The sequence below is a fragment of the Periophthalmus magnuspinnatus genome, chromosome 17 (assembly GCF_009829125.3).
Source record: "Periophthalmus magnuspinnatus isolate fPerMag1 chromosome 17, fPerMag1.2.pri, whole genome shotgun sequence".
Taxonomy (NCBI): domain Eukaryota; kingdom Metazoa; phylum Chordata; class Actinopteri; order Gobiiformes; family Gobiidae; genus Periophthalmus; species Periophthalmus magnuspinnatus.
The window spans coordinates 30,153,638-30,178,480 of record NC_047142.1 but is presented as its reverse complement, the minus strand read 5'-3'; the positions used below and the strand labels follow the sequence as shown (position 1 = coordinate 30,178,480).

The following is a 24,843-nucleotide window of genomic DNA, read 5'->3' as shown; positions in this document are numbered from 1 at the left end:
ATGATACGAAATGGAAATTGGTTTCATAAGGTCAAAGACAGAATCTAAATTAAAAACTTTCTCTATTCTTTTTAACTAATTTTGACTTATTATAGTTAAAAGTGGAGTACCTGATTTTCAAACTGTATGCATTTAAATCTAACTAGTTCCTAGCTCTCGCAAACCATTTGGTACATTAATATTCACATGCATTAAAGGGCAATTTCAGTTTTCACCTACCCCCCATCCCCACCCACTGCTCTATATTTATTATTTAAATGAATAAAACACATCAGTGTATACAAACAAAGTTACTACATGTAAACTAGTAAAAACTACTCAAATGAATAGTGTCATTCTATTTAATACTATATGCTAATTCAGGAATAATGGTAGAGGGTGTTTATTTGTCAAAATGCAGATGTTTGACCTGGTTTATGGTCAATATCTCTGTAATTACCAGTAATTACAGAGATATATCCTCAAGCTCATATTTCCTGTCTATTTTTTTTTTCACCAAAGTTTCAAAAATGGGTAGAATTATCCAGATAGTGTGAGAGTATTATGTGGACATTTTGGCCTCCATCTGAACCTGACATAATACACTGCCTGGCCAAAAAATAAGTCGCCATGTGGATTTAACTAAGCAATAGGTATGAGCCTCCTATTGGGTAATTACTGCATGGGTGATTATCTTTCAGCCGCAACAAGTTATTTAACCCCAACTGGTGCAATGAATTGCTTCTCATTTCTTAAATAACCATGTTGAAAGACACATCCCGTGGTCGTGGAAAAGATATTAGTCTGTTTGAGAAGGGTCAAATCATTGGCATCAAGCAGAGAAAACATCTAAGGAGATTGGGGAAACTACTCATGACCCATCGTCATCGAGGAAGAAATATGACCTGAAAAAAGTCGTGAATGATCGTTATTGGCGACACTTAAATGTTTGATGAAATCAAATAGAAGAAAAACAACAGTAAAACTCAGAGCTATGTTTAATAGTGAAAGTAAGAGCATTTCCACACGCACAAATCGAAGGGAACTCGAGGGATTGGGACTGAACAGCTGTGTAGCCTGAAGAAAACCACTAATCAGTGAGCCTAACTGGAAAAAAGGCTTCAATTTGCTAGGGAGGATAACGATTGGAGGAATGGAAGAAGGTCATGTGGTCTGATGAGTCCAGATTTACCCTGTTCCAGAGTGATGGGCGAATCAGGGTAAGAAGAGAGGCAGATGAAGTGATGCACCCATCATGCCTAGTGGCTACTGTACAAGCCTGTAGGGACAGTGCTATGATCTGGGGTTGCTGCAGTTGGTCAGGCCTAGGTTCAGCAACAATCTGTGCTCAAAGAATGAGGTCAGCTGACACCTGGATATACTGAATGACCAGGTTATTCCATCAGTGGATTTTTTCTTCCCTGATGACACTGGCATTTTATTTTTTGATTCATGTATGTTTGACTCGTCCTTTATTCAGTGTGTAAATGTTCAGAAAATTGCTCAGTTTTCACCTTCCCCCATCTCCACCCACTGCTCTATAATTACTTGTGATTAAAAAAAAATAAAAAATAGACTCCAAGTTAGGGATGTACAGATCCAGCTTTTTCAGGCCCAATACCAATATTGATACTTTAAAGTACATGTGTCAAACTCAAGGCCCGCGGGCCAAATGTGGCCCTGCACATCATTTTATGTGGCCCTTGACAGGTTAAATTAAAAGTTATGATGGGCTTAAAATCTCATTTTATCAGGAGATACGCAGTTACCATATTTTACATCTAGGCATATGCAATATTTGTAACTTGAATAAGTAATAAATACAAAAACAGTTAATTAAGAAGTTAAAAATTTGTTGATTAATTTTACATCTGGCCCTTTGAGAGCAGCCATTTTGCTGTTGTGGCCCTCGGTGAAAATGTGTTTGACACCCCTGCTTTAAAGCATCTCCAATGCCTGATATTAACCAATACTAGCATAGGAACGGAAAATGGCAGCTTTCTCCTTATAACACAGTTCAATTATTACACAAGACATCCAGTTGTGTTGTGCAGCTGTTATTTATTCTTCAAATGCTTACTGAAGAGGTTTGTATGAATAAAAGTTCAAACCTTATGAAACATTCTAGGCCAAAATCAGCCTGTAAATAATCTTATTACATTCAATTAACGGTCCAATTGATGACACCAATACCATATCCAACACATTTTTCAGTATCGGCACCAATACTTGATACAGATATCTATACCTGTGCATTCCCACCCCAGGTCATGTTTTAATTCAATATTAGTAACAACAAAGCATCATACATCTTCTTTAAGTAGAAGAAAGAAATGCAGAGAAAAAAGTAAATTTTATGGGACTATTTGAAAGCTACACCAGTCAAGAACATCGAGTGAATGAAATCCCACTATAGAAGATCTCAGATGGCAGATGTCCTTGTAGTGTAATATATTTGTGCTTTATAAAACATAAAGTGACAGTGGTTCATGTCCATTCAGACAGATCTCACCCTCAGCTTTAACCATATGACTGCATGTTTCATTTACGTCTGCTATGTCTCATGCGAATTCTGTTGAATTGTGTGTTTTCATTTTCAGGCTCAGAAACATCGAGACACTGTCCAATTTCTTCCGCTCTGTGCTGCTGCTCTCTCCAGGTAAACACAAGTCTCAGTCAATCAAATGGCTTCATTCTACTACAGTCTATATGCTTAATATATAATGTTTCATACATTGTAATGCATTCTAGGTGGTAACTTTCCATTTCAGTTAGTTTGTGATAAACTTAGGAGGGCTGCTTGCAAATTTCCACTTCGTTTCCAATTCCCTAAATAGGGCCCTAAGTACAGGTCATGCCATTTTTTGTCAGTAAAAAAATAATACATTAAACATGTACCCACAATTCACCTTGAAAAGTAGTATCCAGCACTGGTCACTAGACTGGTCAATGTAGACCACAATGCATTGCAAGAGTTGGGAAAACAACAGCGGACAGTGACAGGTCTTTAACTGGACACAACCTCAGATGAACTGTTATGGTGTAAAGTAGCTAGAATTAGCTGATTACCTTAGCTGTTGAAATGTAGCTTAACACAAAAACTAAACATTAGTCCTTTTTTGGCAATGTTTAGTGCAAACTAGGTAAATTTCTCATAAACTGTGTGCTGCCTCCAGTGGCCACTAAAGTTTCAAGTACTACATGACATAATGCAGAACTGCCCTGATTACAGCCAGGTGTTTCTGATTACAAACACCTGCGGAGTTTAAAGTGTAGACCAACCACATTGTTCCTTATACCTGGTCATGGTATCAGTAATTGTGAATAATTATGAACAATAAATGTATTATGTTGAATTCCCTAAATGAGATTTTGAGAGTGTGCCATTGTAACAGAGGGGACGGGGAGCGTGCATGTTGATGTTGAACTGAAACTGACATTATTGTGAAAAAAACCCTGTGAGAGAGAGGAACTTATTCCACCTAAAGTCACGATAAATGAACCTCTCTGTTTTCTGACACTTCACTTTTTGCTTTTGTGAGTCCAGGCTAATACACAGTGTGAGATGAGTCTATTTTAGGCCCAGTCCAATTTTGGAGCTGACAAAGGCAAGAAGTGCTTTTCTCTATGCAAACACAGCTCTGGGCTTTGTTATTCAAACTTCATCATGGCTCAAATGGCACAACTTTTATAAACACAGGCCAAGAAAACTAGCTGTAGTCGGTAACAATGTATAGTTAACAATGTGTAATTGTGCAGCATGATTATAATCACAATACATCTGGAGTGATTGATATTTGAATATTTGCATTGGGCAAATTGTGAGGCTTTTCAAGGTAATATAATGTTCTCTGTTCTCTTTGAGTCCTAAACTTGACTTACCCTGTAGTTTTGTAGCTAATCCACTGACTTATACAGTTTGTGGTTTAAGTGAGTGTCATTGTGGGTTACTATGTTGCATTATGACTCTTTCTCCTCTCCCTGTAGAAGACCTGCTGTGTTGTGTGTACCTGTGCTTAAACCAGCTGGGCCCCGCCTACCTCGGGATGGAGCTGGGGGTGGGAGAGACGGTGCTCATGAAGGCCGTGGCTCAGGCGACAGGTGAAACTGATTCTCAAATGCATTTTGTCAACGAAAAAGGGCTCACATCCTACATTATGCTTATTCAACTGATTTAGAAAAAATAATACAGGACCTTTTTGAATATAGTGTCTTGTCTTATTCTGTAGGTCGTCAGTTGGATAAAATCAAAGCAGAGGCTCAGGAGAGAGGGGACTTGGGTCTGGTGGCTGAGAGCTCTCGGAGTAACCAGAGGATGATGTTCCAACCGGCCAGCCTGACTGCGGGCGGCGTGTTCAAGAAACTCAAAGAAATCGCAGCCATGAGCGGCAATTCTGTGAGTCTGGCCTGTTTTTATTCAAGAGGACACACACAAGTAGTTTTATATAAAGGCACTGTAATAAAAAAGTGATTTTATATTTAAAGGTCATACTTTACGCACAATTAACTCTTATGCGCTTTAAGCCATGTTATAATGTTGTTACCTCCTCAAAAAACATACCTTGAGTTGTGTTTTGTTTCACTCACAAATATTTGAGTAATCCTGCATCATCAGCAGTCAGTCTACATCTGCAAAGCTCAAAATGACCTGTTCCACCTCGTGATGTCATCTAATAGTAGTTTTCAAGTTAACAGCTTCTTTTACCTTTTGTGTTGTAGAGATGAGAAATTCCAGAGCTGAAATTATCTAGTGAAATGATTCTAGTGAAGGTGTGTGGAGTTTAAAAACACGGTGGAGCACTTCCCGTATTACCACATGACATCACAAGGTGGAGCAGAGTGTTTTACTTTTGAGAAAAGAACACAGGCTAAATATGCAGGGTTTGTGTGTTAAACATGTGTGAATGAAACAAAACACAACTCCAGGCCTGTTTTTGATGAGAAAACATTATACAGGCCCTTTAAGATGTAAGTGATGCATTTGACCTTCCTGTAGTCTGTGACCTGCTTTATGAACCCAAACTGGTTGTGATGTTAGAACCATGTAAATAGCACTTTACATGTAGGCTTACAAAGATGGAACTGAAATCTCCTATTGTTATCTTTTTAGAATGATTTTGACTATTTCTTCACTTCTACAGAAACATTTAGCTACTGTAGCATCCCATTATTTACGGCTGCAAGATTAACCGCAATCAAATCAAAATTGCAATTTGAATGGACACGATTGGCAAACCTCAAAGTATCATACTTTTCTCTACAATCAATTCAATATCCTGTTTTATTCTGCATAAAAACTGCTAACTCTGTACAAACATGTTCTGAAATGTGATTCATATTTCAATCTTTTTGTCAATACTTTTGCATGTTTAAAATGTGAAGTTTGAACAAACCTAATTGCTAATAGGAAAACTCACAATTCAATATTTTCCCCATACTGTGCAGCTCTATTTGCAGAAAACAAGCCCCACAGTCTGTAGTCAGTCAAACTACCAGCTTCTTTCATATTAGCTTCATTCATATTAGTTTGTGTCATATTACCTTCTTTCATATTAGCTTGTGTCATGTGCATTTTTCCCATGTTTGTGTTCTGTGTAGTGACCTCACTCTTTTGCATTCCCTCTGCTCTCTCTTCTTCGGCTCCTATGTGAATCTCATTTCCCCGTCGCCGCCGCCCCCTCAGGCCATGAATAAGAAAATCGACATCATCAAAGGGCTTTTCGTGGCGTGTCGTTTTTCTGAAGCGCGCTACATCGTCAGGTAAAGCGCACATCACACAAGCAGAGCCAATGCACTATTTATGCGTGTGTGTGTATGTGTGCATGTGTGCGTGCGTGGAGAGGGAAAGGACGTTCTTTGAGGCTGCACTGCAAAAAACATTGTCTGCATCAATTACAACAACTAAAATCTAATAAATCTAATGAATACATGGTACAATTTTATAATTACATTAATACAGACTTAATAAAGCATGAAGAAGTAGTTCATAATTAGCATGTATGGTAGTTGTTTTTACCTTTACCTTCACTGCAAATCTGTGCTCTGATCTCCGAAAGTTGTGAAAAGTGCTTATAAGCTCATTGTGGAGAATGAATGAGCTGTGTGGAATGCATACGCTGTGAGGAAGTGGGGAATTACTTTGGACCATTGCACTGTTTTAAAATGAAGTACTTGGACTACAGTGACGTTTGTTGGTTAAATAAATGGTTAAATAATAATGAATCAGGTGTAATAACTACTTAATTAATACCTGAACTAACTCCAAACCCTAATCACTAACCTGGAGCCTAACCTGGAGCCTAACCTGGAGCCTAACCTGGAGCCTAACCTGGAGCCTAACCTGGGGCCTAACCTGGGGCCTAACCTGGGGCCTAACCTGGGGCCTAACCTGGGGCCTAACCTGGGGCCTAACCTGGGGCCTAACCTGGGGCCTAACCTGGGGCCTAACTCGGACTGGACCCCCGGACTGGACCCCCCTGGACTGGACCCCCCATCTTGTTAGAGATGTTCTAGATTATTTTTGCTTCTCCACACATAAAATAATCTCGTGTATATTAATAAATAAATCCAACCGCGTCAAAAACTATTCTAATGACACATAATCTCTGGTCTCTCTTTGTCACAGATATGTTTTGCAGTGCAGTGTATTGGTATGGCTGAGGGACTGTTTGGTGGCAGCAGGTGCACACAGTCATGAATACTAAAGAGGGCGGGTCTTTGTTTTTGATTGACAGGTCGCTGGCTGGGAAACTAAGAATAGGCCTGGCGGAGCTGAGCGTCCTGTCTGCATTAAGCCAAGCCGTGTGTCTGACCCCACCTGGACAAGGTAAAATCTGCAATGAAAATGTCAAATATATATGGTGGTTTTATTTTACTTGTCACTCAAATGCTATTCCACTAACCCAGGCTTGGTACACTTTTGAAAGCCTGGATAAGCCTGATTCATTGTTGGGTTTTCTTCATAGACTGTATAAAGAAGTGGACTAAGAGAGTGTGATGTCATCCATAGTGTTTGTCAAATGAAGCTCATCGAGGGTAGAGCAGTTATAGGAGCCAATTTGGAGGCGAGTTGCATATTAGGAATTTCGCGAGTATCATAGCAACCAAAGAGCCAATGTAGAGCGAGACTGTTGAAGGTAATGCCCCTTCCCGCCCCTGTTGCTTGCGCTTAATAATGCTGACACTCAAACCTGTTGCTAAACTTAGCTGGAGTAACCGCAGGGAAACAAGGCGCCTGATTTGTCCATTATTAATGTTTAATACGAACATTTTAAGACCAAGATGATAAGCCTGACAGCAACAGTTGCGGAGAGAGGGGTGACAGTTTTCCAATGTACAGTAAATTAGAGTCAGTGGAGCTGGAAATGCAGCCCATTTTCTATTTTGAACGTGGAAGCTTGCAGTTAAGACTGTATATATATATAAATAGACAGAGTTAAAGTTTTCTTAGATATTAGTAAAAGGGGCTGTACTGGAGATGCACCAATACTGATACGAGGGGCTTTTAGTCGTACTCATTAATGTGGTGCTGATGCCACTGAGGAGTTGAAAATAAAGAGCTCACATTTACTGTCCTGTACATAAACAGAGTAACTATGAAAAAACATTTGGGACTCTTAAACGTTTTAATAGTTCAACAGTGTTTTCTGCACAGTGCCTGTGTTTACAGTGCCGTTAAGCAGTGCTGGAGATTCTTTGCTTGTGTGTGCATTGTGAATTGATCTGGATATAAGCATCTAAAAGTGGTAGAGCATGCCCATATTGATCAACGTCGTCAAAGTAACTCTGTCAAGAAAGGCAGATGTGCTGTTAGCATGCTAGTTGTTGTTAGAATAATATAACTTTTACTTTATCTTTAGTAAAAATCAAAAGCATTATGTCTGTTTTCAACCTGCCGCTTCTCCTTTTGTCTTGTTTTGTCAGACTTTCTCTATGTCCTGTATTTATTAGTGTTTTATTTATTCACATATAAAACCAAACATTTACAGGCCTAAGTGATTTCTCATTGTTGACAAAATGAAATATTTATTGTAATTTATCCCCTGAACTGCTTCACCTGCCCACGATTAAGACAAAATGCACGTATCCCCCCTCGCCCCCTTTAGAGTTTTAGGTTCTTAATAAGGCTCAATTAGTGCAAAGTGCTGGCAGCTCATTTGCATCGACTTAGGAGGAATCTGGTCTTGTTTTTCTTGGTCAGTTTTTAAATTATTTCACTGTTATTTAATCAAAGAGGTCAGTGTGGGGGCGAACACTCAGGGAACTAAACCAGACCATTATATAAATACTATAGTTTTGTGTGTATTACTGTGATAAATTGGGTTATTTGTAAAACTTATGACTAATTAGTCTTGTAACATGGGAATTCATTATAAAGTTAATATTTTGAAAAATTACTTGTTCAGCTTTGTAGTCTGTATGTTTATAGAAACTTCTCCTTTATGTAAATTAGCTCAGCACCTTTTAGAGAGAGTAGTGTGTACAACAACACAGAGCCACTTAAAGAATTAGAAGTACATGAGTCCTACCCATTCTGGTACAACTAAAGAATATTACAAATTCAAGTATACGCAGAAAGGTACAAAAATACTACTAACTAGTCTTGTCATGATACTAAAATTAAAAACTTGATATTGATACTATGGAATGGACTCAATACCGATTCAGACCTCACGGTGATAAAAAATAATGTTTATTTAGACAGTAGATAATGATGATGATTTTCAACATTAAATGGCAGTACTCTTTTCTATTTCCATATGCGTTATATCTGTGTAATCCCTCAGTATCCAGGTAGGTTCCATGCTAGTCTATTTGTCTGATACAGCTCAAGATCAGAAAGGGTCATTTCTGTCTTTTGAATGGGACTTTTTTTAGTATCAATGAGGATCTAGTTTCGATACTAGTTTTAGTATGAACTAGTTTCCTATTTTCGATACTTTTGACAACCCCCCTACTACTAACTACTATTATCATCTACTACCCTTATTATTATTAATACTACCAGTATGAGTAAAATAAGATAATTTATATATTTAAAAAAAAAAAAAAAAAAAAAAAAAAAAAAAAAAATATATATATATATATATATATATATATATATATATATATATATATATATATATATATATATATATATATATATATATATATATATATATATATATATAAACTCATAAAACATGTTAATACGTTGCTGTTGTCAAATGGAGCATTTTCAGAACAATATAAGGAAACTTGATCTAAATATGTTATGTGTAAGTTAATATGACATAGAAGTAAAACGCCCTCTTTAACATAATCATTTGTAGCATTCATAGACAGCAGTTTCATGCAGTCTCACATGGATAAAGATGTAAATCTGTTTAGTATTTGAAGTCCTCCCCTTTCTCCTCCTCCTGAGTTTTCTTTCTGAATGTTCACAAACTGATGATGTTTTTTCCTGTTTTTTTTATCTCTCTCCTCAGATTTCCCTCCTGCTGTGATTGACTCAGGCAAAGGCATGAACACCGACAGCAAACGGGCCTGGATCGAAGAAAAAACCCTGATTCTCAAACAGACCTATTGGTAATGCAAGATGGAACTTGTAAAACTTAGAGTGGCCCGGGTCCTGGCCCTGACCTATAGAATTTAAAGCATCTTCAGCGCTTTGGTTCAGTCTTGTTTAATCCCCTTGTATAGTCCTGGTTCAATCCTATTTTGGTACTGGTTCAGTCATGGTTTAGTTTGGGTTCCAGCCTTGTCCTGATTTAGGAAACCCTGCCTATAATGCTCAGACATGGTTAAGTAATGGTTCATTCCTGGTTCAGTCCTTGTTCATTTCTTTCATTTTCATTCATTTCATTTATTTATTTATTTTGAGCACATGTATGTAGTACACTTAATGCTATTAATGCTATAAAAAAAAAAAAAAAAAAAAAAAAAATATATATATATATATATATATATATATATATTTTTTTTATATGCGTGTATATATATATATATATATGCACGCACACATATATAGTGTTACTATACACTGATATTTACTACATGAGACATTTTTAAATTGCAACAGAAAGAAAGTAGTACCAACACTGATACAAAGAAAGTGCAGTTTAACAATATGTTAACTAGGCCTAGTCCTGGCCTAGTCCTGGCCTAGTCCTGGCCTAGTCCTGGCCCAGTCCTGGCCTAGTCCTGGCCCAGTCCTGGCCTAGTCCTGGCCCAGTCCTGGCCTAGTCCTGGCCCAGTCCTGGCCTAGTCCTGGCCCAGTCCTGGCCTAGTCCTGGCCTAGTCCTGGCCCAGTCCTGGCCTAGTCCTGGCCCAGTCCTGGCCTAGTCCTGGCCCAGTCCTGGCCTAGTCCTGGCCTAGTCCTGGCCTAGTCCTGGCCTAGTCCTGGCCTAGCCCTGGCCTAGCCCTGGCCTAGCCCTGGTCTAGCCCTGGTCTAGCCCTGGTCTAGCCCTGATTTTCAATGGGCAGTTTTTGACACTGTCCGAATTAAAAACTCAAATACATTTTTGCAGGCCCATCTGAAGCTGTGCCATCCATGAAAGATGCTGTTAGGAATGTTATGTTTCCCATTTTACACCAGAAAAATCCATAACTATTTAGTATATTTTTGGTATAAAGTGAATTTTCCAAAGAAACTGAATTGTAGACACATTAAAAAAACAACTATAACTATATTTCTCCTCCATATTGATTCTTGTATTGACCCCACTACATGGCTTCGTCTCTGTGGAACTGCTCTTGTCTGCTCCTCCAATCTGTCTCCAACTCTCACATTTATTTACTTTGGGGAATAAATTAACTGCACAAGTATCCCGCCGCAGTACCGCGGTTTCTGAAGCTCTGTCCCTTTGAGCTTGGGATTGATTTTTATTTTCTGTTTTGCCTCTCTCCTCTTGTGTCTCCCTCTCTCCTCTGACCAGTGAAATGCCCAATTACGACGTGCTGATTCCGGTTCTGCTGAAGGAGGGCATCGATGAACTCCCCAAACACTGCAAACTCACTCCAGGTAAGGACAACATACAAGGAAAAATGGACCAAACAGTACTCAGAATTAGAGATCTGGTATTGATGATTAAACTTCTTACAATGCTTCTTTTGTAACATAGCATTCATTCAGTGTGTTTCTTAAATTGTGGTGCTCGACCTTCTGGCACTTGGACAGTTCTTAAGCTTGTGGGTTTGCTTAATTTAGACTTCATTTTATCCACTTTTTTGTCCTCCTTTGGATTATTTCTTGTTTATAACTACAGGAGAAATTATGCAGTCCACTTTTAGACCTGGTTTAGCCCTAGTTTAGACGTGGAATAGTCTTCTTATAGTTAAGACTAAATCAAAGTTATAACAAAATCAGTGCTTCTTCTGCTGAAATGTAAAAGCCAGTTTAAAAATCTACTTAAAATCAGTTTTACAGTAGCAATCGGAAAAGTTGGCACGACTTATCATTCATTATATATTAAAACTGGAACTATATTTTTTGGGGGGGGTCAGTATTTATCCTGTGTACTTTTTCTTTGCAATTCTGGGAAACTTTTGTTTATTTTTTTTGGCTATATGATGACATTTAAGCAGTAAAACGTTAAATAAATCACTTCCATGACTCGGCAAATTAAATACTAAAATCTTTCTTTCTGCTGTTTATTTATTGCAGTTCATGAGTTTTTAACAATATTGGAGATTTACAGTAGGTTTTTGGGGGTAATCCTGCTTCAGTGATTTGTGTCAGTGGCATTAATTAGTTTCAGTATTATCGTTTATTGTCTGTATTCAAACATTCAATGTGGTATTGTGACAGACAAGTTACATAGCTACAACATGTAACTTTTCTGGTGGAAGTTCGGCAACTGCCTGACTGCATGGAGATGATTTTATTTCATTTGCAATGCTTCATAGTATGGCATTAAACTTTAATTCACCTATTGGTATTTTTATTGCTAAGAAATACCTCAAAAAACAACATTCTTTCTGTGTGCAAGATCATTTCTCCACAGATCTGACGAGGCCTAGTGACTCACCCTGCTTAGTTTAATGCCTAACTGTGTAATATTTTAGGCACAACGACAGCAACAGTAACCTGGTGCACATTACAGTAATAAGTATAGTAGTCTCCACGGGGTCTTACTCTGTGTAAAAGCTGCTAACCCTGTAGTTTAGACCTCGACAAACTTGTTCTGAAATGTGATTCTTGTATTAGTTTGTCAGTTCATATTTCGGTCTTTTTGTCAATTCTCCTGGATGTGTTTAAAATGTGAACTTTGAACAGAATCCTATTATTAAAACATAAAGTGCAAATCTAATCTCAGGGCTGAATGATTTGGCAAAAATATCACATTTTCCTAACAAGCATACTAATACTTTAAACTCCAAATTTGCGTCACTGTCACATAAGCTCCCCCAGGCTGGCGTCTTAAAATAGCCATAACTTCTGCCCGACATTTGAAATCCAATATCTCTGCTCTGATCTACCTCTGGCTTTGTATCGATCCTTCTGAGGAGGTTGGTCACTTATTTCACTTGAGTCATTTATCACTGCAAGCCGCAAAACAAAGGATTAAGTCCCAATTATGCCCATGTCAAAGCGTTTGCGATAAGACGCCTGGAACAGGCAGACAGAATTAATACAAGGCACCATCGGAACATCGTAAATTGGAAACTAAATTGTCCATCTCTGGCCTATTACCACTGCTGCTGTTTGGAGGTGGGGCATTGCTATTCTGAACAAGGCTAAATAAATGCAGTGTTTTCAACCAGAGCAATGGGTCACTTCAGGGCAGTAATGGTAGCTGTCCAAGTATTAACCATCCAAGTCTGGCTACATGGGAGAGTGCTGAAAATACCATGTGCCACAGTTAGGCAGCAGTGGCGCTAATACTGTTGTTGTGTCCTCAGGCAAGACACTTAACCCTCACAAATTGGCTGCCTCGCTTCTCTCAGTCTGCCCCAGAGCAACTGTGGCTATAATAGTAGCATAGAATGTGGAGTGAATGAAGAATGCAATGTAAACTGCTTTGAGTGTCTTAAAAGGTGCTATTTAAACTAATGCCATCCATCTTCTTGCGCTTTATCCGGGGCGGGGTTGCGGAGGGAGGCAGCAGTGTAAACAGGGACTCCTAAACTTCCCTCACCCCAGATACTTCCTCCAGCTCCTCAGGTGGAGAGTCCACAGGAGGACGGCCCATGCACCTCCTTTGGGCTGTATTCAGTCAGGCCCTGTGGGGGAAGGCCACCAGACGCTCGCTATAGAGCAACAAAAAAAAATCTTTCATAATATTTACAAAATTAACAAAACTCTTACATTTCCTTAAAACTCCTCTGCAACAAAATGTTGTTTTACCCCAGTCCATTATGTCATTGTGTGTTACATTCTGCATACTTTACTCACAAAAGCAAACTTTCCAGGTTAATTGAGAGTTTCCTCTGAAGTTTGGGGATTTGTCAGTAGGGTCGAGATGGGCGCGAACACACCTCCTGAAACATGCACCAAAAACCTGTTAAAAATCAGCCACATCCTCTTCACACCCACAAGTGTTTTTCAGTGGTAAAAATGAGTTTGTTTGTCTGTGATGTGACTAACAGGGCTGTAGGCTGCACGGCTTCAAACGCACACAGCAGAGACCAATAGAAACAAACGGCGCAAATAAATCGTTTTAATTGCCGTGATCAGAGGAAGACGTGACATAAGGACAAATACACCACATGCTGTTCTAATAATACAGCTATTCTACCTGGAGGTGGAGGCATGTCTTTGTGGTAACTGTGGGAACATAAACGTCTACACCACTTGAGTAAGATAAAATAGCACTTTTTGCATCTAGTTCATTTCAGCGGTTTGCAGTGGTCAAAAGTGATTCCCCACTTAGCTTATACATTCAGAGCATCCTAATTATTCACCACGATGAGTTTAGAAGCATTTTTCACAACTCGCAGAGGGGGGCAGAGTTTTGCTGTCACACAACTAGCATGTTAACACACATTTCCTAATATTGGACAATAAAGTGTTTTCTAATTAGATGCAGACCTCATGTTTTGCCCTCAAGAGCTGCATATACAATATACTAGGGGAGACAAGTCTTCCTCAAATGGATGGAATACAAGCCTTTAACTGTGGCATTTGGGTGACTTTTATGTAAATCTTTTTAACTTGCCCAAATAAAGTGATAAATATTTGAGAAGATGCTGGAAGAGCAGTCCGAACATTCAAACATAAAGGCTGGTTCAATTCCAGCATTGACCAGCGCACATTGTCAATTCCTTGGGCAAGACACTTAATCCACCTTGCCTATGTGTGAATATGCCATGTGAGGCAGTGGTTGGTGTTAGTCGGAGGAGCTGTGAGCACAGATAAGCAGGTGCCAGTCTACCCCAGGGCAGCTGTGGCTATTGGGGTTGTCAAGAGCGCAAAATTTGAGCTTTCCTGAACAGTTTGTCATTTTGAGCTTTAGCAGAACAAATATAAGATCTCATGGTAACAAAACGAAAGTAATATTACTATTTGTATACGAAAATGACATTCTGTTACTTTAAGAAAAAGGTCATGTTTTATCATTGTGGTTTAGGGAGGGTTGAGTGAATTCCTTTGTAATAAATTTAAGCATCGTGACGACACTAGTGGCTATAGAAGTAGATTACTACAGGGTCATATCATTTTTAGAAAGATATGTTGAATATTTCCTTGCATTGTGTTATTTCAAAGTTGTAAAATGGAAAGGTTAGAGATTAAAGCCTTATTGCAGTTTTTTGAAAATGCTATGGGTGCATGCCTCCAAAGAGCGTAGAATCTACATTTTTACTTTGCTGTGATGGTCAGCAGTTGTATTTTTATATGGCACTTCATGGTAAGAATAAGCATTGTTTCATATTGATGTCTCATATTTACCCTTTACGCTGCCCCCTGGTGTTCTCAGGAGTCCCTCTCAGGCCGATGTTGGCTCATCCGACCAAAGGAGTGGGAGAGGTCATGAAGAAGTTTGATGAAGCTGCCTTCACCTGCGAGTACAAGTACGACGGAGAGAGGGCTCAGGTAAAGGAATTCTATTGCTGATACTGCTACTGCTGCTATTACTACTAATACTGCAATTGGTACTACTACTATGAACAAATGTGTAGCTAAAATTAATAAATACTTAAAGATAAGATAGAATTGTGGGTGGATGTCACTGACAACATTTAATAAAGAAATAAGAGGAATACTTCACAGGAGGACACTTCCACATTAAAATAACACTGCAAATCTACATACACAATCAGGTTGTCTTTTACATTTTAGTTTGTCATTTCTTATTTTGTGCTTGATGTTTTAAATAAGCATTAGAGACATGGTGAACTAGCTAGCACGCTGCTATGCACAGAGCCTGTTGGCTACAGAGGGCATGAATCAGGCTTATTTTGACCTCAAGAGCTGCTTATACAATGTATCTGTACTGGGACAAAACACATTTACTTTATTATATAGGTTACTCTTATTTACTACTCGAGTAATATTATTTTGTAGTAACCGTACCAGTTTCTCCTTCCTTGGTCTGTAACATTGTGGTGCTGCAGTGATAAATGCAGTGAGGTTTTGGAGGTACCTGACACAGAACATATGCTGCTGAATTTTACATGTGTCGCTCCCGGCTGCGTTCACTCATGTGGATCCTGTGTGCTTTTTCCAACGCTCTGAGGCAATGCTCACTTTGGTGCACACAGCCTCTGTACCGCCAGCCTCTGTACCGCCAGCCTCTGCACTCCCAGCCTCTGCACTCCCAGCCTCTTTACCCCAGCCTCTTTACCCAAGCCTTCATGGCTCTGCACTTCTTACGTCTCCTGTAAGACGAATGTGGCATTCGTCAGCTCCTCAGGCGACTTAAGAGCTTGTTTTTCCAGCTTTGTTGTGTTCAAGCTGTGTGGCATATTAACATTGCTCACGGCCATATATTATTATTTGTTGTAGTCTACAGTAGCATTAAAAAAATGCATGTTAAGTTATATTTATCCATGCATATTTGTTTCATTTTAATTACAATTTTCTACAAATACCTAATATTGAAGAAAACGCAAACTCAAAGTGATTGTTCATTCGCTCATTCTTTGAAGTTGTTATCGTAATAGGTTGTGTTCATGTGACATTTTAGAATCCATATAGTTTAACATTGAGCTGGAGGACAGGGCAGAATGATGGAGTTTGATTTATTGTCTTGGATAATATGCTTAGACTGTATAAAGAAGTGGACCCAGTGAGCGTGACGTCTCTCATAGTGTTCAGTTCAGCAAAATGAAGTTCATCGAGGCTAGCAGTTATAGCGGCTAATTTGGAGCCAAGATCCATATTTGGAAATCCAAGCACGTGTATCATAGCAACCAAAGAGCCAATCAAAGCGAGATTGTTGAAGGTAACGCCCCTTCCAGCCCAGAGCACCTGTTTGGCAGGGGGGCGGGAGCTTGGCAACGAGACTGTCAATAAAACCCTTTTGCTAACACCAGATGGAACGAGCTCAAGGAGGGCACCTAATCGGTCTGTTATTAATGTTTATATCTTGATTTGCGGACAATGTGGAATAAAATAACACAGGATCATTTAAAGTGGGTTAAAATGAACATTTTAAAGTCACAATGATGAACCTGACTGCAGCAGTTCCAGAGAGAGGGGACACCATTTTTCATGCGTATGCGATCTCATTTTTGTCACAGCCCTCTCTTATATGCAACATTTATGGACTTTTCCCCATCCAAAAGATATATTTTGTTATAAATTGTTAATCACTATGGCAACAGTTTAATCATTCATCATAGTGAAACCCATTGATTAACGCGACAAATCTTTGCGATGTCTTCTGAAAAGTGTAATCCATTTTCCAGACACAAATTTGGGATATTTTCAAACCCCATATTTCTACCAAAACTGTAACCAAAAGTTGTTTTTCTGCCTCCTGTAGCAGCTTCATTTTTCAAGTTGAGCAAAAAACAGTTTTTACACTCCCTGAATTCATCTCCACAGCGGTGCCTTAGCCCTTTAGACCGCAGACAGCAAGCTACTCTGGATTTGTGGGGAAGAAACGGCGAGTGGAAAAGACTTAAAAACATTCAAAGGGAGAAGAGAAAGACGATTACTGAAACATGGCGGGAGGCAGCACAGATCCGAGTGAGCCTGGAGTCTAATGTAAAAGCTCGCGGCCATATTGTTAATTTTGGACAGTCATGCCAATAAAGCCTCTTTGAACTGGAAAGAGAAGAGAGAGGAGACACAGGCAAGCAACAATATGACGTACATGTGCTCCATTCCTCCATCTCTCCCTCTCTTTCACTCTTCCTCTTCTCTTCCCCTCCTCTCTCTCACCACCCCCTCCTTAATCTTTTTCTCTACCTCCATACCTCTCTTCCCTCCCTATTACTCCACTTTTCTTTTTCTACTCCTCCCTTCTGATCTTTCGCTCCCTCTCTTCCTTTTTATTTGTCTTTCTTCTCTTTCCGTCTTTTCCTCCCTCCCTCTCACCTGCTCAATATCACTCCCCTCCCTCTCTGTTTCCCTCCCCTATAATTCATCTTTAGTCTTTTTTTTCTCTCCTCCCACCCCTCTTCCCTCTCTCTTTCTCTCTTCTTTCTCTCCGTCTCCCCCCATCCCTGTCTTTCTCCCTCTTTTCACATCCCCTGCATGCAACAATATGACGCACTATGTGCTCAGTCTTTCTCTCTGTACCTCCGTGTCTCCCCCTTTTGCTGTCCGTCTTTTTCTCGTTTCTCCCTTCCTCTTTCCATCCATCCATTACTCTTTTCTATTCTTTCTCCCTTTCTCTGTCTCAATCTCCATACTTACTCCCTGATCTCCCTTCTCCGCTTTCTCTCTCCTCTTCTCCCCTCTCTATCTTTCTATCCCCTCCCTCCATCCTTCCTTCCCCTTTTCCCTTTCTTCCTCAATTTCTCATTCTCCATATTACTCCCTCTTTCTACCTCTCTTCCCCTCCCTCCCCCCTCTCCTTCTCCCCTCTGCTTTCCACCTGTCTTCTCTGTTCTCTTCTTCTCTCACTTTCTCTTCTTCTCTCACTTTCTCTCCGTCCATCTGTCCCCACCTCTTTCTCTCTCCCTCACTCTCACACCTTTAAACTCTTTCTCCCCCATCTCTGTCTCCCTCCCTTTTTCTCACTTCTCATCCCTTTCTTCGTCTTTACTTTCTCCCTATATTGTACTCGCTGTTGCTCTCTTTTACCTCATTCTCTCCTCCTTTTTCCCTTCCTCTCATGTATTACTTTTGTTTTTCTTTCCTCCTCTTTGCCTCTCCCTCAGTTTCTCAGTCACTCCTCCCTCCTTCTCCCTCCCCTTCTCTTTCTCTCCTTCCTTCTCTCTCTCTCTTTCCCTCTCCTCCTTTCCTCTCATCCCTCCCTCATCCCTCCTTCACCATCTGCGTTGTGTGTTTATGATTGGCCAACAGGGGGAGCAGTAGTACACACAGTGGAAGTGGTTCTGGTTTTCTGGTTTGTGAAAAGACAATAGACAAAGACAATGACGTCTTTTGAAACTGAAGAGCGACTCAGTGACTTGTGATGTTGCAGTGTGTGTTACCTTCATCAACACATTTACACATTTGAAACTAGATTAGGTGTGAAAAATGTGTTGGTTTTTTTGGTTGAAATCTTTCATTAAATCAGCTTAAATGAGTTTCTATTGATTTTGTGCTGTGCAGTGTGGCCAGTGGAGCAGTTAGAGACCAGACCTGTTGGCAGTTTGTGTCTATAATGAGTAATAGATGCATTCATGATCGAATCTACAGCTCTACAATTCATAAACATGATCACATCTATGTCCCCAGATACGGCATAAACATGTTCAAATCAAATGTAGTAAATTGTATTGTATTGTAAATCTGATTTATTCTTAATTACAGAAACATTGGACATGACAGACAAGTTTTTTAACTTAGTCTACTGAATAATTGTCTTGAACCAAAACACAGAGCTTCTCATTTTACCAGTTTCAATACCTAAATCCAGCTGTTTCAAACCTAAAGTTCCCCTCTCTGATCTGAACTGTCACTACCTAAACCTGTAGACAATCATGAATCAGTGCTAGTGCAGCCTCTGCCTGTGAATTCTGCAGGCTCTGACATTTTCACATGCATTTCCATACACTGAGAAAGAGCACACATATAAGTTGTTCTCAATCTGCAGGTTAAGTGTCAGACAACACAGGTTCAGCTGTGATTGTAGTATATTTCAAAGTGTAAGAGCTCAGGCTACATACTTTGATGCACTACAAACAAAATAAGAAAAACTTCTCCACAACTTCCATGCAAATGTGCACATGATATTGTCTGTGCCCCCACAAATACGTCAATTAGGGCTGTAGTCCTTTAGGCGTTTAGTCAATTGATTATATTCTTTAGATTATAGGGATTTATATGGGACAACAGCGGAAAGGAGCTGATGATTTTGTATTTTTTGCTATTTGAATGAAGTCTGATTAAACTCACGATTCAGGTTTAATCTGTGTTTATATAAATACCTTGTTTCCTAGTGTTTTGTTTTTTTCATAAATAGTAGTTTTTACATGAACTCCCCCTGCAGGTGTAGTCTTCTGAGTGCAGTTTGGTCAGATACAGTATAGTATTGAGAGCTTCTGTCAGGCCCCTTTTTGATCAACTAATCGATTGGCAGAACATGTCCTTTGTTGACTACAGCCCTAATACTACATACCAAATAAATAAGGACAGAATTCCACACTAGTGTGAAGAAAAGGTGTACAGGATAAATACCGAAACTCCCAAAGTACAAATTAGTATTGTATCTTTTTTTTCCTGACATTAGAGACAATACAGACAATAAAAGACATTAGACATTTTGATTTGTGGGAACAGAGAGTGCATACATCAAGGTTTAAAAGGGGTGATGAGACGATAAGAATGGCTTCTGTTCTTCTTTGTGTGTTTGTGTGCGCGTGTGTATGGGTAGGTATGGTCGGAAAAGTTTTCAAAAAAGGACCTCCAACCCAGCACTTTCACTGTTCAAATACCTCCCTGATTTTGTGAACTTAACCTTCGTTTCCCGTTTCTTCTCATATCTCATGTGTTTTGTTCCCTACAGATTCACATCCTGGAGAATGGAGACGTGCGCATTTTCAGTCGTAACCAAGAAGACAACACTACCAAGTACCCCGACATCATCTCACGCATCCCAAAGGTGAGACTAAAGCCCGCGGGACTGAACCATCACTGCAGATTCACAGCACATGTGCATAATTTACACCTGCTCTGGATTTAGCAGTCTCTTGGCTTCTCTTTGCTTACACCACGTTTCTCACTTCACAAGAAAGTTAATACAGAAATTAACTTTGATTAATAGAGACTTACTTGCAGCTTAAACCTGAGATACCTGATTATAAAGAGTAAAGTAGGTATTTAAACCTGTCAAAGTCATCCATAGCTCTCTAAACCCTTTAGCACATCCTTAATATCCACATACATTATGGCTTTAAACAGCTTTTTTCAGATGGCGAAAGTGAAACTAGGGTCCGCCGCCAGTGAGGGCGGTGCCAGTGAGAGCACCTCCAGTCAGGGCGCTGCTTTCTGCACTTACTTCCTGGTTGATGAGAAACAAAAATCCTTTATTATTATTTTGTCACTGAGTGCTGCTTTTACAATACATTCTTTAGAGAAAACATAAAATGTCCTTTTCCAGGCCTAGTTACAGGTCATATCTGTGGAGAGGTGATCCTGCTCCATATAATATATGTATTATCATGATATACTATATAACTGTTATAATATATAATAGTGTGACTGCTAATTGAACAAAAATTATCATTGAAAGTCTCAAATATTGAATATTCCAAGGCAAAGTGACATTTATTTTATACGTATGGTACACCTCGATGCCTCGATCTCTCAAACTAAAATTTGAGAAATATTTTCTCTTCAGGTTTTGCCTAGGACAAGAAAAGTCACTTCACAGATCTGATTTCACACATGCTTAAGCTGCAACAACATGACACAACCACACTGCGGCTAACATTTGATCAACAACAGTACATTCAACAGTCTCTGATGGAGCTTTGCAGAATGGACCAAATAGAAGCTTTATTTTTCATTTTAATAGGTTTGTAGGGACTTCTCCTGAATTAAAGGCTCTGTAGCAGATTTTTTCCCCATGTATTGGAATAAAATTGCTCCAGTAGACATATATTATATATGCAGCCCCTGAGCTGCGAACTGTCTGCATCTAATTAAAAAGCACTATATTGTCTGCTAATCAGGAAGTGCGTTGTTAGCATGTTATATTGAAAAACATCACATTTCTGCAGAATCAATTAGCAAAGCACTAAACTAAATATAGTTTGATTGATAGGTTTGTTGGGACTTTGTTTAATTAAATGATACAATACATTTCATTAAAGGATTCAATACATAAAAAGATGTGAGTCTGGTCACCAGTGAATTTTCCCGAGTTCAGATGAGTGTGATTGATGGTGGATTAGCCAAATAGGGACATGCATGATCCGTCTACATCAAAAAATATATGGCTGCTCACGAGGAAAAAAGAAAGGAAAAAATCACACGGGGACTGAAAAACATTGCAGATTTTTTTATTTAAAATGATGGGTGACCAATGAGCTCTTTCATTTTCCATTTGCTGCTGAAATAAACAAATCTAATTGTATGATGATGTTTGGTTCTGGTTTGAGATGCGAAGGAGGGCGTTGGTACCAGACTGATATACTTCTATAAAAAATACAGCCTTGGCAATAAGTCGGTCATCTCTTGCATTTCTTGGATCATCTGTCAATCACACCCACCAGAACTAAAACTGGGGCCTAAATTTCATTGTTGTAGGGTTGTCAGAAGTATTGAAAATCTAATACTAATCGATACTAAAAGTAGTATCGAACATACTCATTTGAACAGATATCAATACTAAGCAAAGTTATTGAGGAAAGGTTCATTTCTGTCCTGTGACTTAAGTGTCTTTAGTTCATGGCCAGTGTAGAAAATATAGAAAATATATATGGCTGTTTCTTACCAACAACAAGATTTTCTGCCTAGTATTCTTGCAGCATTATTTTAGTCTCATTTTAAAGGTGCACTAAGTAACTTTTCAGATTGTTTCCATGGAGATGTTACTGCTTTTCTTGGATTGTTCCAGATTATGGAATTAAACATATTCATATTGCATTTATTCAAACTTTTTTTATTGCTACAAAATTATACCTTGGAAAACATGCATTCTAACTGTGAGTGGGGTTGCCTCTCCATAGATCAGACCTGTAAGTTAGTCTGGTATCTTCACCTGCCTTAAAAAGGAAATCTTTTGAATGCTTTTCTCAACTACACCACCCGCTTGTTACTTAGCTGTCTTGCTTTTATTCAATGAGAGACGTTTTTATCTCAAAATAATACATGGAAAAAACATACAAACGTCTTCATGGTGACAAGCAGACTGGTGGCCAATCTACCAAAAAAGTTACATAGTGCATCTTTAAACTCCTTCACTAACTTGTCGCCTATAAAACACACCATCCTCCCCATATGTAAAAAGAGTAACTATTCTAAATGAGAGTCACCATTGCACAGCTGTAGAGTTGTTTTGTAAAGATAATGAGCTTGGTCTGTAACAGAAGTGCAGGATCCCAGAGTAATAAAGCCTCACTGAACATAGTGAGACGCGGAGGAGAGTCAGAGAATGAAAAAGTATTCAAATTAAAGCCAGCTGGTATCAAAGCTGAGACCAAAACACATGAGAGACAAGAGGAAGTGAGAGGAGAGGTGAGGAAAGGTAAAACTGAAGGATTTATCAGGTTTTTCAAATAATGACTACAGAAAGACCCCTGATTAGAGAGACAGACAGGAACAAGCGAGGTAATAAGGTGAAGGCGTCGAAGTCTGGAGCTTTTAAATTTTAAAAGAGAAAGAGAGTTGGTAGCAGTAATTTCAGTTGTCAAAAGTATTGAAAATCAGATGCTAATGGATACGAAAACTAGTATCAAAACTAAGTACTTATTTATGACTTATTTTAGCAGGTATCGATACTAAAAAAGTTCCATGGACACTCCTCTTCAGCACCACACGCTCTGACTGACACACAACTGACCTGTCCATTAAAATGCACTTGCTTTATTGAGATCGACTAAAGTTTGGATCGCCATCTTTGGATTTTTGGCAGAGCCCTAATCAAAATTGAGATATTAGAGTATCATAAAGACACTACTGCTTTCATCACTTTTTAAATATGGGGATGATGTTATGTTTATTAAGAGTACCTGAGAATTCTCAATAAAAGATACGGGTTCACAGCACTTAAGTTGTTTTGTAAATATAAAGAGCTTCATCTGTAAGGGGAGGCTACAACTGAAGGATTTATGAGGTTTTTTCAAATCATGGCCAATGAAAGACCTTTGATTAGAGAAAGAGGCAGAACATGGCCGACAGGTGAAGTAAAAAGGTAACAGCATCAAATAAAGTCTAAAGCTTTTAAATTATGAACGAAAAACGGGAAAGAGAGGTGCTGGAGACAGGACGGGCGAGCGAGGGCAGGGTCAATGGGCAAAAACAAGACAAGATGTAGAGTGGATCTAAGAATTTAAAAGAACCACGGGCTTTCACCTGAAATAAGTGTTTGCAATGAATTCCTAATGGCAGATTAACCATCACAAAAATGTCCAGTCTTTGTACCGTGATCAGTGCAGTGTTTTTAAAGCAGGGGCATTATGCAAAATTAACTTTTTGAAGCTTTCTACTGTGTTATAACGTTCCCTCATCAGAAATATGCCTGAAGAGTATTTAGCTACCATTATGTATGTTTTAGTACCGTATTTTCCGCACTATAAGGTGCATCTGAATATAAGGCGCACCTTCAATGAATGGCCTATTTTAAAACAAATTTCATATATAGGGCACACCCCATTATAAGGCGCATAGAATATAAACTACTGTAGTAGCTGGGGTTGTGTTACGCATCCACGAGATGGAGCTGTGCTAAAGGGAATGTCAACAAAACAGTCAGATAAGTCAGTCAGTCAAACTTTAATAATAGAATAAAAAAATAAAAAATAAAAAAAACGTTCTGAAAACTTTGTTCACTCACAAAACAAGTTAATGCATCACAATATAGTAACTCTCGAAATAGTGCAAAGCAATAACAATAACTCAACATTGTTCAAATGTTAATGTCCATATTCACAATATCTCCCAGCCTTGTTTAGTTGTAAACACGTGAAAGAAACATGTAAAGCCTCACTTTTTCAGTTCATTCTTCATTCACGAATCTGTTGAATTCTTCCTCTTCAGTGTCTGAGTTGAACAGTTGGGCGAGCTCATTCAAAGTGCCCGATTCCGTCTCGTCAAAATCGCCATTATCCGTGTCGCTGCTGTTGTCTAACAGTTCAGTGACAGCAACCAGTCGTGCTTTCATGTAAATTCAAACGGCATCTCAAAGCAGAGACATAGGGCTATCTAAATATTTTACCATCATTACGGTAATCTGCCTCTGTTGTCCCTCGAAGGTGACGAATGAGAGCGCGCGGGCTGCGGGGATTTTCCCAGTCATTTATTCGATGCGTAAAAGAAAAAATACGGATGGATGTGTAAAATAGAAGTAGTTGTGTGAAAAAATGCAGTCTATTCTGATAATTCGTTTAACATGATTTTTATGGCTGAAAAAGAATAAAAGTCTAGGTCTAGGTGAGCTATACTGGCCCATAGTGTGCTCAGTCCTTAAAGGGTTATTATCGCTATTACTTCGGCGACGCCTCCTGACTACGGATGTCATAATTTACCAATATTGATCCATATATAAGGCGCATCGGATTATAAGGCGCACTGTGGGTTTTTGAGAAAATTAAAGGCTTTTAGGTGCGCCTTATAGTGCGGAAAATACGGTAACTTGGCAATCTCTACCTGGGCCCTACTTG

At 39.1% G+C, this 24,843-nt stretch overlaps 1 protein-coding gene across 1 annotated transcript in view; it reads left to right on the top strand.

The window, feature by feature from the left end:
- lig1 (ligase I, DNA, ATP-dependent) overlaps window positions 1-24,843 on the top strand; it is a 121,383-nt gene that overhangs the window by 33,827 nt on the left and 62,713 nt on the right. Inside the window, exons 10-18 of the mRNA XM_055228472.1 lie at window positions 2,580-2,638; window positions 3,967-4,080; window positions 4,209-4,375; window positions 5,663-5,739; window positions 6,714-6,805; window positions 9,447-9,546; window positions 10,896-10,981; window positions 14,877-14,992; window positions 20,025-20,120. Of these exons, the coding sequence (XP_055084447.1) occupies window positions 2,580-2,638; window positions 3,967-4,080; window positions 4,209-4,375; window positions 5,663-5,739; window positions 6,714-6,805; window positions 9,447-9,546; window positions 10,896-10,981; window positions 14,877-14,992; window positions 20,025-20,120 (907 nt within the window). The remainder of the gene's footprint in view (window positions 1-2,579; window positions 2,639-3,966; window positions 4,081-4,208; window positions 4,376-5,662; window positions 5,740-6,713; window positions 6,806-9,446; window positions 9,547-10,895; window positions 10,982-14,876; window positions 14,993-20,024; window positions 20,121-24,843) is intronic.